This window comes from Scyliorhinus canicula, chromosome 12, assembly GCF_902713615.1.
Source record: "Scyliorhinus canicula chromosome 12, sScyCan1.1, whole genome shotgun sequence".
NCBI lineage: Eukaryota > Metazoa > Chordata > Chondrichthyes > Carcharhiniformes > Scyliorhinidae > Scyliorhinus > Scyliorhinus canicula.
This window is the reverse complement of record NC_052157.1, coordinates 120,836,004-120,852,607: the sequence shown is the minus strand read 5'-3', so window position 1 is coordinate 120,852,607 and position 16,604 is coordinate 120,836,004. Positions and strand designations below refer to the sequence as shown.

Here is a 16,604-nt window from a genome sequence, read left to right as displayed (position 1 = left end):
GCCGCCGCCGTTGGTCGCACGTGTCGGGATTCGAACATGGCCTCCCACCAAGATGGCCGCCCATGACTCGCACGAGGTCGATGACGAGTCGGATGTAGGCGGGACCGGCCGCCATGTGTCACGCGTTGCGGGGCATGTGAGGCCGGGAGCTTGATTTCTGGCCTGGTGAGGCTTTTGTTTGCGGCCTTTGGGCCCAGCCAGGCAGACTTTAGCGAAGTGCCCCTTCTTCCACAGTCGTGCAGATTGCGGAGCGAGCCAGGCAACGCTGATGTAGGTGCTGGCCTTGCCCACAGAATAGCATGGGGAACCCCCGGAGTGAGCGGATTACCGCGCGGCGCAGGCCTGTAGCGTGGCCGGGTCTGGAGGGGATCGAGAGGGGTTCGCAAGATCCGCGGAGTATGTACGGAGGTTACGGTGGGCCGTTTCTAGAGAAGAGGCGAGCGTTACCGTGCCTTGGAGATCCTTTGCCCCGTCTTCCAGGAGCCGCTGCCGGATGTACGAGGCCATGATACCGGACACGAAGGCATCACGAATATGTAAGTTCATGTGGACTTCTGCCGTCACTTCTTTATGATTGCAGTTCCTCGCGCGCAGGCAGTGAGCCTCTCCACGTATTCGTCTAGAGTTTCCCCGGAGCGCTGGCTGCAGGTCGAGAGCAAATGTCTGGCGTTGTACCTCGTTAATCGGCTTTACGAAGCGTTTCTTTAGTATATCGACCGCAGTTTCGTTATGTCGTAGCGTTCCCGACCACGGAGGAGAGTCGGTGGCCCACCGGGTATGTAGTACGCTCAGCTTGCGAGCGGCCGTCGACTTCAGTCTCTGAGGAGTTAGATAGGCCTCAAAACAACGGAGCCAACATTTAAAAATTTCTGGGGCCTCCGGCGACCGAGCATAGGTTGAGTTTCTCCGGCTTTAGAGCGCTGTCCATCTTGATGTGTCTGGTAATTAAATTGAGTATACCCTCAATACGAAACAGGAGAGAAGATTGGTAATTCAAAGGTTTAATTACCAGAGAACCGGACAGCTGCCGAGAAGTGGTAGTCACAGCATGCTGCCCAGTAAGCATCACCTTATATACCATTTCCTGGGGGCGGAGCCAGAGGCGGAGTCCCCCAGGGTTCCAAGCCCGGTCTTAAAGGGCCAATGTATTAAAGGCAAGGTACAGTTACAGCAGTTACCGATACCATTCATCACAGTACATGTTGCCCTGGAGGAGGAGGAGCTTGCTGAGAGGCGGCGCAGACTGCCGCAGAGGAGCATGCCGCAGAGGGGCAGTCAGCAGCTGCCCAGGCTGAGGGCCACCCGCCCGACAGGACGAGGAGGAGGAGCAGGGGGAGCACAAAGAGGAGGAGGTGCACGAGGAGAGGGAGAAGGACGTCGTGGCCCCACGGCGACGGATACGCCGGAGGAGGCCCCGTGTGTAGCAGCCCCGTTCATCGTAGCAGGACCTCACGGACCGGGAATGCAGGAGGAGTCTCCGGATGAGCCGGGGAACCATGGCACACATCTGCCACTGCTGGCACACAGGGCACCGCGTGGCACTGGGGGAGGACACCATCTCCCCGTGTCCGTCAAGGTTACGGTGGCCCTGAACTTTTATGCTTGGGGTCATTCCAGGCGCCGAGTGGGGACCTGTCCGGCATCTCGCAGACATCGGTACACCAGGTGCATCAGTACAGTGACAGACGCCCCTTTATGCCATTGCGGACCGCTACATCCGGTTCCCTGTGGATCAGGTGAGCCAGGATGCCTGGGTCGTGGGCTTCTCTGCCTTGGCCAGTTTTCCCATGGTCCAGGGCACGATCGATAGGATGCACGTCGCCGTGCGGCCACCTGCAGATAACAGGGCCGTGTTCACCAATAGGAAGGGGACGTATTCCACGAACAGCGGGCACGGGACAGGCTGATAGCCGCCCGGTTCACTGACTGGGGGCCGTGGGAATCGGCGGAGTATGGCCACATACCGCACACCATGGCCACATGCGACCAGCCCTCACCCCCTCCTCACCCATCCAGCACCAACATCCTTACCCCACCCCCACCCACCCAGCACCAACACCCCCACCCCCCCCCACCCACAACCACACCCACCCCACCCGCATGCACACCACCCCTCCATTGCAGATCTACCTGCCGGCTCGAGGGCCGGGCTCACACGGTCGCCGGTGGAAGCGAGTCTATTGCAGGCCTGGAGATGATGACAACCCGCTCTGCGATGAGCTCCTGGCTCCACATCGTGGACATGTCTGACCCATGGCCACAGTACCACCATCCACCGGACCATCCCTGCATGCGACCGTGACACTGCAGCGCACGGTCCCGTCCTTCTGCCCGGGGGGATGGAGAGGGCGGCCCAGGGGGAGGGGGGGGCACACCACCTGTGGCCGACGTACGACCACCCCTCACACACACACTGGCGCTCCACGTACATGACACCCCCGCATGCTTCGGACAGAGCACAAAGGAAGCTTCGGTAGGTGTGAAAGTGATTTTAATAACAAACAGTCCATACACGTTCCCTAGCCCCTAAAACTCGTCTGTGCCCTGCACCCCGTGCCAAACTTACTCAGTGTCAAATTGTTTGGCCTTACGGGTCCTTTGACTACGCCTAGGTGGTTCCCCAGATGGTACAGCAGAACTGGAGGTGGGACTCCTGCGATTCCTGCCCTGTGACCCGGGATCCCTTTGGCGGCCATTTCTGGGGCGGCCTGGCCTAGATGGGCCAGGCTCGTGCGACTGGGATGGCGAGCTGCCAGCCTGTCCTGCACGTTGCCACCAGATGCACCTGGGACCGAAGTAGGGAGGGAGTCCGAGGTGGCTGCAGTGTTCAAGGACCTCCCCTACAGGGGGACCCGGGACGGGCCCCAGCACCTCCCTCGGGGTGTCCAATGGCCCCCGGCCTCTACATGGGTCGGGGTGCGAACAGACCCGCCATCTGATGCCCCCCCGACACCTGGCGCTGCCAGTCCTGGAGGCCCGTGCTGGTATCGACAAGGGTCTGCCGGTTTGCGCCATGGAGCTCAGGGAGTTGCCCATCCCTGTCTGTGGACCGTGCTATGCCGGCCAGCACCTGGGCAATGGCGCCGATGCCCTGCAGAGACTGGGCCATTGCCTGCTGAGACTGGGCCACGGCGTTGAGCGCCTTGCCACTGGCTCATGGCTTCCTGTGAGAGGGAAGCCATGTACTGGGCCACACACACCGCTTTCATGGAACGCCCCAGGCCTCACATCCTGCTCCAAGTGTCTGACACCGTCGCTCCATTGCCTCCACCAGCGGACGCCACCGTACGGTTTTGGCCTGGGTGGCACGCATGACCGGTACCACTCCCAGCTCCTGGATGTGGGCGCACTTCTCCACCTGCGTCTGCTGCAAGCCAGCCATCATCCTCTTCCTTCATCCCAGGTTGATGGCTGCATCGGGTTATGGGTGAGTGTGGTAACTCCAGGAACCTGTGACCCGTCTCTGGGCGGCAGACGTTCACTTGCGCCAGAATGCCCTCCGACCTCCCGGCACCCTCTGCTGCTCCTACCTCCACCTGCTGTACCGGTACGGCTGTGTTGTGCGCACCAGTGAGTGTACATACTCCTCATCACTGAAGTGCCCAACCGAGGTGAGTGTCTCTGCGATGGTGGAGGGTGTTGGAGACAGCAGTGGTGTTGTGTCGTGACCATCATCTGACTCAGAGTCCATGGTACTCTGGGGTGGCGCCTCATCTCCAGCCGTCCATTGTGTGTCAGTGTTCTGTATTTTGGTGTCATGTGTGTCGTGTCCTGGGTAGGGGTGTCCCTGGGTAGTGGTGTCCTGGATAGGGCTGTCCTGGGTAGGGCTGTCCTGGGTAGGGCTGTCCTGGGTAGGGCTGTCCTGGGTAGGGCTGTCCTGGGTAGGGCTGTCCTGGATAGGGCTGTCCTGGGTAGGGCTGTCCTGGGTAGGGGTGTCCTGGGTAGGGCTGTCCTGGGTAGGGGTGTCCTGGGTAGGGGTGTCCTGGGTAGGGGTGTCCTGGGTAGGGCTGTCCTGGATTGGGGTGTCCTGGGTAGGGGTGTCCTGGGTAGGGCTGTCCTGGGTAGTGGTGTCCTGGAGAGGGCTGTCCTGGGTAGGGCTGTCCTGGGTAGCGCTGTCCTGGGTAGTGGTGTCCTGGATAGGACTGTCCTGGGTAGGGCTGTCCTGAGTAGGGCTGTCTGGCTCGGCTGTGACGGGGGCCTGTGGCTGCTCCCTCATCGCTGGGTATCACAGCCTGGGTCGCCACAGCCGCATGAGACGGGGGCGTCGTCTCCCTGTTCCCTCTCTCGTGGGCGCCCCAGGGGCGTCCTGCGGGCAGACGGCATCCGCGGGGACGGGTGCCTCGACGTTTGATCCTGCAAGATACAATACAGCATGCCATGGTTAGACACGCAGGCGGTGATCGGGGGAAATGGGGGAGGGGGCATATGGGGAGGGGGGATATGGGGGAATATGAGGGAGGGGGATATGGGAGAGGGGGAATATGGGGAGGGGTATATGGGGGATGGGGGAATATGGGGGAGGGGAATGGGGGAAGGAGGATATGGGGGCAGGGGGATATGGGGAGGGGGTATGGTGTGGGGGATATGGGGAGGGGGTATGGGGGACGGGGGATAGGGAGGGGGGATATGGGGGAGCTGGGATATGGGGGAGGGGGGATATGGGGAGGGGGGATATGGGGAGGGGGATATGGGGGATATGGGGAGGGGGGGAATAGGGGAGGGGGATATGGGGGAGGGGAATTGGGGAGGGGGATATGGGGAGGGGGCTATGGGGGAGTGGATCTGGGTGAGGGGGGAATTATGGGATATGGGGGAGGGGGACATGGGGAGGGGGATATGGAGAAGGGGATATGGGGAGGGGGATTAGGAGGGGATATGGGAGATATGAGGAGGGGGATATGGGGGAAGGGGTATATGGGGAGGGGGGAATATGGCGGGAAGGGGTATAGAGGAGGGGGGAATATGGGGGAGGGGGGATATTGGGAGGGGGATATGGGGAGGGGGAAAATGGGTGAGGGGGATTTGGGGGAGGGGGGATATTGGGGATATGGAGAGGGGGATATGGGGGAATGGGGATGGGCCTGGGTGGCTCACTTGCTGGTGGGCCCCCGACCCTCGCCTCGGCAACCTCCCGGTCCACAGGTCTGCCTGCCAGTTCCAGGGCCCTTTCCTCATGGACGGGTGAGTGGTCTCTCAAGCGCTAGGCCCCATCCAGTCCTCGCACGCTCCCTGTTGTTGTGAGCACGCTTCTCCTGTGGGGGGCGGGCGGGTGGGTGGCAGGGGTAAAGGGCAACAGTATTAGACAGGGATATACATGCAGGCCAGCGGTTGTGCGTATATCGGCAGAGGTGCGCAGCACATTAGGGTTAGGGTTGGGTTAGCGTTAGGGTTGGTTGCACCAGGGGGTGTGCTGCACATCGGGGTGGGGGGGGGGGGGGAGCTGGTACTCACCCTGGCTGCCCTGACGAGGTCGTTCACCTTCTTGTGGCACTGGGTGCCTGTCCTTGGTGTCACAGCCACAGCGCTGACGGCCTCTGCCACCTCCCTCCACAGGCGCCGGCTGAGGCGTGGGGCGACCCTGCAGCCATGTCCAGGGTACAGGGTCCCCCTCCTCTCCTGTACTGCGGTCCAGGAGTGCCTCGATGTTGCGCTCCTGGAACCTTGGGGACCTGCGCGGCGGGCGTCCATCTTAGTGGGTCTTCTGGGGGGGGTGGGGGCGCGTCTTTCGCACTGTGACTCCACGCGGCGTTAGTGACGTGGCGCGTCCACGGCGGGTGACGCCGTCGTGAATGTGTCACCCCCGCTGCTCGCCCATTCGGGCCCGGAGACCTTTGCGACGTTTGGGGGGGCCCGACCACGGAGTTATCCGTGCCGTTTTTGGCGCCGGTCCGGCCATCGCGCCGGTTTCGGAGAATCCCGCCCATTATACGGTCTCCACATCCTAAACAGTTGTAGGTTGTGTACAACTGTGGTCCAATACTGATCCTTGTGGAACCGCACAAGTAACAACCTGCCCAAGAATCCTGAGAATGCCCCTTATTCCTACTCTCTGTTTTCTGTCTGTTGAACCAATTCGCAGTCCATACTGGTACATTCCCCAATCCCGTGTTTAATTTTGCTTACGAACCTCCCGTGTAGGACTTTATCAAAAGCCTTCTGAAAGTCCAAATACACCAAGTTCACCGGTTCTCCTTTATGCTACGTGTAACATCCTCAATAAGTTCCAATATGTCTATCAAACATGATTTCCCTTTCATAAATCTATGTTGACAGCCCAATCATATTTTTTAAGTGGCCAGTTATCAAATTCTTTACAACAGATTCTAACATTATCAGGCCCAATGAATATTTGTACGGTAGCAGTGATATGTTTTGACTAAAATGAGAAAACTAAAGCATAAATTTTTGATATTTTATGAGGAAAAAACTATTAACTAACAATTAACTATAGATATTTACATATTTCAAAACAGACGGCAACAAATATCTCAAGTTACCTTTTTCGCTTACCTTACTGTAAGAATTTTAACCTTTCATTCTTATGTCCTATCTACTCCACCACCATAATTCCATTATACCCAGGATGTCCACATATTCTCCAATAGCTAACTTTCTAAGTCAGCAATGTTTGCTACTGACCTCCACCTTTTTTCATATCTCCCAACGTTCAATCCCTTCTACCTCATTTATGGACTACCTTTGTTTCCTTGCTGCTTTTTCCTTGACCTGTCTATGTGATGGAACCATCAATTCACCAGCCACGTGTTTCCGATATGAATCTAGGCTTTAATTGACTTACTTCAGAGCCAGCCTGTTACCCGTTGATGAACTCGTAGTGAACTCAGGCTGACTCTGGACAAGGGTATTTATACAGCTGCACTAGGGGGAGGAGTCACCACATTCACCCCCTGCAAAAAAATCAAGTCCGGCGGGGGTGGTGGTCTATAAAGTCAGTCTGTCCGGTGGTCAAATTGTCCACTGTGATCTGCGGAGCACCGGGGTTGCAGCCTCTTGCGGTGGCTGGATGGGTGTAATGTGCTGGGGTACGATGGCGGACTCCAGGGAGGGTTGTATCCAAGCTTCATGCTCTCCTGGTTCGACCGGGGACTGGGGGCGCTTGGGACTGGCCGGCTTGGGGGGGCGGAACTGGTGGAGCGAGCTCGTGGGCTCGGGAGCGCAAGGGGGGCGGCAGCATGGGGTGTAGGGTGAGAGGTCCTTCTGTGTGGGTAGAGGGGGCGCTGGATCCGGCGGGTGCCAGATCCCGGAGGGATACTGTGTCCTGACGGCCGTCAGGGAACTCGACGAATGCGTACTGGGGGTTGGAGTGGAGCAGGCGCACCTTTTCAACAAGGGGGTCGGTTTTGTGCGCCCTGACGTGTTTCCTCAGAAGTACGGGGCCCGGCGTCCTCAGCCATGCCAGAAGTGAGAACCCCGTGGTAGTGCCCCTGGAAAAAGTGACGAACCTCTCGTGAGGGGTCTGGTTGGTCGCCATGCACAAAAGGGAACTAATAGCGTGGAGCGCGTCTGGGAGGACTTCCTGCCACTGGGAGACTTGAGCTTTCTAGACCGGAGGGTCAGTAGGACGGTCTTCCAGACCATCGCGTTCTCCCTTTCCACCTGCCCGTTCCCCCTGGGGTTGTAGCTGGTAGACCTGCTCGAGGCGATGCCCTTGTCGAGCAGGTACTGACGCAGCTCGTCGCTCATGAAGGACGAATCCCGGTCGCTGTGTACGTAGCTGGGGAAACCAAAAAGGGTGAAGATGCTATGCAGGGCCCTAATGACTGTGTGGAAGGTCATGTCGGGGCACAGGATAGCGGATGGGAAACGGGAGAACTCGTCTACGAAGTAAACGTTCTTGTTAGTTGAGGGGAGTGGCCCTTTGAAATCGATCGCGAGGCGTTCAAAGGGCCTAGAAGCCTTGACCAGGTGGGCCCTGTCTGGTCTATAGAAGTGCGGTTTGCACTCCGCACAGATCGGGCAGTCCCTGGTGACCGCTTTTACCTCCTCGTTGGAGAAAGGCAGGTTTCGGGCCCTGATGTAGTGGGCGAGCCGGGTGACCCCCGGGTGGCAGAGGTCATTGTGGATGACTTTCAATCGGTCAATCTGCGCGCTGGCGCATGTCCCGCGGGATAGGGCATCCGGAGGCTCGTTGAGCTTCCCGGGTCGATATTTGATATCGTAATTGTAGGTGGAGAGTTCGATCCTCCACCTCAGAATTTTGTCGTTTTTAGTTTTGCCCCTTTGCGAGTTGTCAAACATGAAGGCAACCGATCTTTGGTCGGTGATGAGGGTGAACCTCCTACCTGCACGGTAGTGCCTCCAGTGACAGATAGCCTCCACAATTGCTTGTGCTTCTTTCTCGACTGAGGAGTGTCGGAGTTCTGAAGCGGAGAGGTACGGGAGAAAAATGCACCTGGTCTCCCTGCCTGATTTAACGTGGCTGCAAGAGCTACCTCTGAGGCGTCGCTCTCGACCTGAAATGGGGTGGATTCATCCACCGCCCGCATGGCCGCTTTGGCGATGTCCTCCTTGATGCCGTTGAAGGCCTGGCGTGCCTCGGCTGACAGGGGAAATGGTGTGGCCCTAAAGAGTGGGCGGGCTTTGTCCGCATATTGAGTGACCCACTGGGCGTAGTAGGAAAAAAATCCCAAGCAGCGTTTGATGGCCTTGGGACAATGAGGGGGAGGGAGTTCGAAGAGGGGGCGCATACGGTCCGGGTCGGAGCCCAGGACTCTGTTTTCCACGACATAGCTGAGGATGGCTAGTCTGGTTGTGCGGAAAACGTATTTCTCCTTGTTGTACGTGAGGTTCAGTTTCTGTGCCGTCTGGAGAAAACGGTGAAGGTTGGCGTCGTGGTCCTGCTGGTCATAGCCACAGATGGTGACATTGTCCAAGTATGGAAACGTGGCCCGCAGCCCGTACTGGTCCACCATTAGGTCCATTTCTCGTTGGAACACCGAGACCCCATTGGTGACGCCGAAAGATACCCGGAGGAAATGGAAGAGGCAGCCATCGGCCTCGAATGCCGTGTAGTGGCGGTCCTCCGGGCGGATTGGGAGCTGGTGGTATGCAGACTTCAGATCCACCATGGAAAAGAGGCGGTACTGGGCGATCTGGTTTACCATGTCTGCAAACCTGGGGAGGGGATACGCGTCGAGGAGCGCAAATCTATTGATGGTCTGACTGTAGCCGACCACCATACGGAATTTTTCCCCGGTCTTAACGACCACCACCTGAGCTCTCCAGGGACTATTGCTGGCCTCTATAACCCCCTCACTGAGTAGCCTCCGGACCTCTGCTCTGACAAATACCCTATCCTGCAGGCTATACCGCCTCCTACGAGTGGCTACGGGTTTACAGTCCTTAGTGAGATTGGCAAAGAGAGGAGGGGGGGGATTTGCAGCGTAGCGAGGCTGCAGATAGTGAGTGGAGGCAGGGGCCCTCCGAAGCTGAGGGTGAGGCTCTTGAGGTTGCATTGGAAGTCCAGGTCTAATAAGAGTGGCGCGAAGAGTTTGGGCAAAACGTAGAGTTTAAATTTCGAGTAGCTAGCGCCTCGGATTGTGAGTGTCGCGGTGGTGCGCCCCTGGATCTGGGACCGAATGGGAGCCTGAAGCGAGCGAGATAGTTTGCTGCGCGGGGAAAACGGGGAGCAAACAGCGTCTTACCAGGTCTGGATGTATGAAGCTCTCTGTGCTCCCGGAGTCGAAGAGGCATGGAGTTTTGTACCCGTTGATATGGATCTCTGCCATCTAGTTTCGTAGATTCTTTGGTCGTGATTGGTCCAGGGTGACAGCCCTGAGTTGCGGGTAGTCGGCTGCTCGATCAGCTGTGCTGGAGTGGCCCCGTGATGACTGCCCTCTGAGTTCTGCGCTACGTTGTGGGTAGTCGGCTGCTCGATCAGCTGTGCTGGAGTGGCCCCGTGATGACTGCCCTCTGAGTTCTGCGCTACGTTGTGGGTAGACGGCGGCTCGATCAGCTGTGCTGGAATGGCCCCGTGATGACTGCCCTCTGAGTTCTGCGCTACGTTGTGGGTAGTCGGCGGCTCGATCAGCTGTGCTGGAATGGCCCCGTGATGACTGCCCTCTGAGTTCATAGTCGAATTCCGCAGAATTGTCCGAGCGTGGAGATGCCGATCGGGCCCGTGGATCGCACGTGGCGGGCGACGAGGAAGATGGCGTCCAAGATGGCGGCCCCCATGAGTCGCACGTGGCCGGCCGCGTGGTGTGGGTTTTCCAAGATGGCGGTCCCCATGGATCGCACGTGGCTGGAGGGGGCGGAGTCGGGGCATAGGCCGCAGTGTTTCGGGCCCCGCGGGGCTGAGAGTGCGGGGAGCGATTACTGCGAGTCGCTGGGGCGTTGGAAGCTGGGGCCCTTTTAGCGAGGCACACTCTTGCCTAATGGCCTTTTCGCCCGCAGCTGCTGCAGGTCGCGTTGCAGGCCGGGCAGTGCTGCCACGGGTGCTGGTTCTGGCTGCAGAAATGGCAGGCTGGAGCGCGTAGTGGCTGGCTGGAACAGCATAGTGGCTGGCTGGGGCAGCATGGTGGCTGGCTGGGGCAGCATGGTGGCTGGGCGGCCGCGTAGCACAGGCCTGGGGGAGTCACTGGTCGGGGGCCCATGATGGGGTCACGGGGTCCGCGGGGAACGAGTTAAGGCTGCGGAAGGAGACCTCCATCGTGGTAGCAGCTTCCACAGTCGTTTCTAAGTCCTGGGTCCCCTTTTCCAGCAGTCGTTGGCGCACATAGTTAGACCTGAGGCCCGCTACAAAAACATCGCGTACCATCAATTCCCTGTGTTCAGCCGCGGTAACCGCTTGGTAATTACAGTCATTGGACAAATTATTGAGTTCCCTTAGGAATTTGGCGAGTGATTCCGTAGGCCGCTGGCGGCGAGTCGTGAACACATGGCGAGCGTAAACTTCATTAATGTGCCTTACATAAATTTTATCGAGAACTGCTAGCGCCGCAGTATATGAACTGGCCAAGTTTAGTTGCGTAGAGATTCTGTGGCTCACCCTGGCGTGCAGTAGACTTAGCTTCTGATCCTCTGTCGTTTCGGCTGTGCTCGCTTCTGCCAGGTAGGCCTTGAAGCACCGCATCCAGTGGGAAAAGATTCTTTAGCCTCTGCATCCTGCGGGTCGAGTTCCAGGCGTCCAGGTTTGAGGGCCGATTCCATAATCGAACTTTACTGTTCTTAAGTCGATTAAATTGATGGAACCATCAATTCACCAGACACGTGTTTCTGATATGAATCGAGGCTTTAATCGACTTACTTCAGAGCCAGCCTGTTACCCGTTGATGAACTCGTAGTGAACTCAGGCTGACTCTGGACAAGGGTATTTATACAGCTGCACTAGTGGGAGGAGTCGTGGGCGGAGCCAAGGGTGGAGCCCAGTACAAGTTCCTGAGTGCTCCCGGCGCTGCTCACTCTAGTGGTAGGATAGTGCTACTGCGCTTACAAAGACAGTGTGAATTAACATATATACATCTATATATTACATTCACCACACTATGATTCTCTTAGATTCCGTCTTGTTTTAGTGTAGCAATGAGTGTAATTTTCCCTTTCATCTAAATCTTTCTGGTATTCTTTACGCATAAATATCTTCCTACCCTACATCCTGGTTTAAATAGTCCCCTCTGTGAGTCATTTTATTTTTCAGTATTGAGAAAACAAATAGGCACTTCATTTGTAACATCGCATAATATTATGGGATGAAGAAGGTCAAATAACTCATCTTAATTCCTGCATTTTGTGCAACCAAACACTTCCACTCAGGTTGAATAGCCCAAGTTTCTGAAGTTGGCCCTCACAAACCACTGACACGAAGAATCAGCCAAAGACTCTTTCCTGTGGTCTCTCCAGCATCTGAACATATCTCTTGTTTTTTTTTGGTGTATTGAACATAATACACGACATGGGTCCTGAGCATATCGCTTCACAGCTTAATCACAACTTCCAATGATATTGTTTTGGGATGGCTAATATCTTAAATATTCTGTTGGCTTTATTATTTGCTGCTCTGCATTAACTGGATATGTTGAGAATTTGTAGCTTCCAGGCTTTTTTCAACTTCACCCCTAATTGTTCAACAACATTCATGTCTATGTTGCCTTTTTTCCCTCCTATATGTAATACTTTGCATTTGATTGCATTACATTTCAGCAACCATTCTGCAGCACCATTTCCCTCCATTCCTCTCCTGTTGCTAAAATATCAGATGCCTTATCTAACATACAGCGATTGGTGTGCAGAAATTTCCTCCAATTAAATATTGGGAAAACTGAAGCTATTGCTTTCAGTCCCCATTCCAAACTGAGTTCTCAGCTACCGTCTCCATTGCTCTCCCCAGCAACAGTATGTAATTTAGCCAGTCTGTTCGCAACCTCTGTGTTACATCTGATCCCGAGATGAGCTCAAACCTCATAAGATCATTGACATAGGAACAGAATTAGGCCATCGGCCCATCGAGTCTGCTCCGACGGTCAATCATGGCTGATATGTTTCTCATCCCCATTTTCCTGCCTTCTCCCCATACCCCCTTATCCCCTTATTAATCAAGAACCTATCTTTGTCTTAAAGACACTCAATGATTTGACCTCCACAGCCTTCTGCATAATGAGTTCCGCAGATTCACCACCCTCCGGCTAAAGAAATCTCTCCTCATATCAGTTTAAAGAATTATCCCTTCAGTTTGAGCGGTTTCTAGTTTTTCCTACTCATGTAAACATCCTCTCCACGTCCACGCTATCTAGCCCTCTTAATATCCTGTAAATTTCAATAAGATCCCCCCTCATTCTTCTCAACTCCAACGAGTACAGACCCAGAATCTCATATGACAAGCTCTTCATTCCAGGGATCATTCTTGTGACCTCCTCTGGACCCTTTCCAAAGCCAGAACATCCTTTCTTAGATACAGGGCCCAAAACTCCTCACAATACTTCAAATAGTGTCTGGCCAGAGTCTTATACCACCTCAGTAGTACATCCCTGCTCTTGTATTCTAGTCCTCTCAACATGAATGCTAATATTGCATTTGCCTACCTAGATTCATGTTAAATGTGTTTGCACGCTTACATGTCTGTATTGTGCTTAGAGAGCTCACAACATGAAAGATAAACAAGAGCACCAGAGAAAGAACAAGCTGGTGCTTAGCAACCAGGTGTACCTTTACGGTAGGAAGGCCTTTTGAGTTTAGTTTCAGCTGAATGTAGAGCAGTTGGAGCTTTGCATTGTGTAGGTAGCTTTCACAGCCATGCTAGAAACAGGAAAACCATATGGAGTAATGGCAAGAAGTCTAGTACCAGATATTTGTGCAATCACTGAGATCACCTATTTCTACCTCTGTAACTGGAGCTGGTTTAGCACACGGCTAAATCGCTGACTTTGAAAGCAGACCAGAGCAGGCCAGCAGCATGGTTCAATTCCTGTACCAGGCGCCGGAATGTGGCGACTAGGGGCTTTTCACAGTAACTTCATTTGAAGCCTACTTGTGACAATAAGCGACTTTCATTTCATTCATTCATTTCATTCATAACATGGCCCAACTTTGCCCATCTCAGCTCATCTGCTGCTGAAACCATCATCCATGACTTCTTACCTCCAGATTCGACTATTCCAACACATGCCTGACATTCTATCTTTCTAAATGGGAAGTCATCCAAAATTCTGCTGCCATGTCTTAACTCACAAGCAGTTCTGTACCCCTGTCACCTATGTGCTCGCCAACATACACTGGCTCCCAGTCAAACAAATTACATTTTAAATTTCTCACCTTTGTCTTCAAATTCCTCCATGATCTTGCCTCACTCTTTCAGCCTCACAACTTGCGTGATATGTGTGCTCCTCTAATTCTGGTCTCTAATACATTCGCAATCATAATTGCCACACCATGGCTGTGCCTTCAGTTGCCCAGACCCAAGTTCTGAAATTCCCTCTCTACCTCACTCTCTGCCTTTTACGACACTCCATAAAACCTATTTCTTTGACCAAGGTCATCTAACCCTAATGTCTCCTTACATAATTCACTGTCATACGTTGTTTTATAAAGTGCCTGCTAAGTGACTTGGGATGCTGGCATATATGAAGGTGGGGGTTAAGGGGGACATCCGGAACAAAGCAAACCGCTTGATTGGCACCCCATCCACCACTTTCAACATTCACTCCCTCCACCACTGATGCATAAGGTGCACTGCAGAAACTCGCCAAGGCTCCTTCAAAAGCAACTTCCAAAGCCATGACCACTGCTATCTAGAAGGACATGGACAGCAGACACAAGGGAACACCACCACGTGAAAGTTCCCATCCAAGCCACCCACCATCCTGACTTGGAAATACAACACTGTTCCTTCACGGTCACCGGGTCAAAATCCTGGATCTTCCTCACTAATAGCACTGTGGGTTTATCTACATCACATGGACTGCAGTGGTTCAAGAGGCAGCTCACCACAACCTTCACAAGGGCGATTAGGAATGGACAATAAATGCTGGCCTAGCCAGTGACTCCCACATCCCAAGAATGAATAAAGAACACAACTATCTTCTTTTGTGTGAAGTATGACTCCAGCCAGTGAAGAGTTTTCCCGCTTTTCTCATTTTGTTTTGTTAGGGCTCCTTGATGCCATGCTCCATAAAATGCTGCTTTGATGTCAAGGGCAGTCACTTTCATCTCAACCATGGAATTCAGCTCTTTTGTCCATGTTTGGACCAAGGCTGTAATGAGGTCAGGTGATGAGTGGCCCTGATGGAACCCAAACTGGGCATAAGCAAGCAGATTATTGCAGAGTAAGTGTCACTTGATCGCACTGTCGACAATTCGTTCTATCGTTTTGCCAATGATCGAGAGTAGATTGATGGGGCACTAATTGGTCGGGTCGAATTTGTCCTGATCTTTATGGACCGGAAACATCTGGGCAATTTTCTGCTTTGCTGGGTAGATGCCAGTGTTGCAGCAGTACTGGAACAGTTTGGTTAGTGGCATGACTGGTTCTGAAGCACAATTCCTCGGTATTATTGCTGGAATGTTGTCAGGGCCCACATAGCCTTTGCAGTGCTCAGTGCCTTCCGCCATTGCCAATTAAAGGCCAATGGACCATTTTCCACCACCATAATATGGTGGGCGGGAGAAGGTAGAAGGGAAGTGGTCAGCAGCTTGCTACTTTTCCAACTCAGGGTAAATGTGGGGGCAAAGAAAGAGTACCTCCGTTGGGGTGAGGGATGTTCACTGTGGCTATTGGGGACCCTAGGACACCCTCTCACCACCCGCCCCTTTAGTGCCTCCCCAGGTCTCTTGAACCAGCAAATGGACTAGCAATAGGGCCCTCCTCACCCCTAAAATCCACTTCTCAGGAATTAAAATCATTGACATGAATTGGAAATACTAACATTTCCAAAGCTGAACCTTGGGATTCCTCACTCATTCTCAGCTCCATCATGGCATTCTCGAAGGGGTACCCTTCTGTTTCTATCCCTCCTCTATTCCCACGTTTAATGGCTCATAGCCTCGATGTTTGTGCAGCTTTTAGCAGTTCGGATCACCACTCCCAGGATTTCGGTTCCTTCGATCTGCCCTGCTTCGGGAGAGCCTCCTTTCTCGATTGAACACACTTATTGAAAGGTGAAATGCTTGTGTTGTATTTTTGTACAAGGAGACTCGGAAGATTTCCACTTAAAAGAGGGCAACGTTGAAGGATTCAACAGTTGGGGGGGGGGGGGGGGGTAGATTAAAGCTCATCCTTGTAAATAGAAACGGAAACTTTCCGGTGACTGAAAGGACAACCAGGTTCAAGGAGGGAATCAGGGCACCTCAGTGGGTTACCTCCCTCCCTCCCGCTCGGCAGCAAGCCGCCGGGGGGGTAAGGCAGAGCTGCCCCAACAACAACCCCATCCAGGCAGCTCGCCGGACTCTCCCCGCGAGTAGCCGGTGTCCGGTATTCCAGCCGGGAATACTGCGGAGGAACTGGCGCGCGCGAAATCCAAACTTCCTGGTCCAATCAGAACAAAACCGAAAGCTAGCTTCACCGGAAAAGACGAACAGAACACCATCAGATCCGCGCGCTCTTTTTCATTGTCACAGGGGATTGACAAAGGAGGATGGAGGCAGCAGGTAAATAAATGTCTGTAACCGTGTGGACGGGCGGGAGATCCGTGTGTGTCCCCTGCGAGGGACTCGCGCTCTTTCACGCATGTAGTTCTGCTGATTCCCAGCTCCCGATTCTTTAACTGGGTGTTGTTAACATGAACCCTGATTTCAGGGCCACTTGGCCATTGCCAGCCGTTCATTCCACTTACATTTGCCTCCCGGACACCCTGTGGGATTTTGCACGGCATTTCTTTTTTAAAACAGAGATGCCGTCCTCCAGCTGCGTCTTGTGTGGACGGGACAAACCATGGTCTGACTCCTTTACCATTCAGCCTGAACAATCAGCCCACACTGAGACCAGACCAGCAGGGTCAAAACCACCAAGTGTAAACTAGTCTTCTTAATTCAATGTCAATTGTGTGCAGAATGAGGAAGAAAGGTGCCATTTAAGATAGCTGGGGAGAAGTACACCCAAAAGGTGTTTGGGGCCATTACCGATGCAATGACAGGAGGTGAAAGGACAGAGG

At 54.3% G+C, this 16,604-nt stretch overlaps 1 protein-coding gene across 3 annotated transcripts in view; it reads left to right on the top strand.

The window, feature by feature from the left end:
* The first annotated feature begins 15,839 nt into the window (after nucleotides 1–15,839).
* Nucleotides 15,840–16,604, top strand: part of LOC119974749 (caspase-1-like) — a 45,780-nt gene continuing 45,015 nt past the window's right edge. For 2 of the 3 annotated variants that reach the window (XM_038813947.1, XM_038813945.1), the window contains exon 1: nucleotides 15,840–16,101. In XM_038813947.1, the coding sequence (XP_038669875.1) occupies nucleotides 16,089–16,101 (13 nt within the window). In that variant the 5' untranslated portion in view covers nucleotides 15,840–16,088. The remainder of the gene's footprint in view (nucleotides 16,102–16,604) is intronic. The other variant, XM_038813944.1, reaches the window with a different exon arrangement.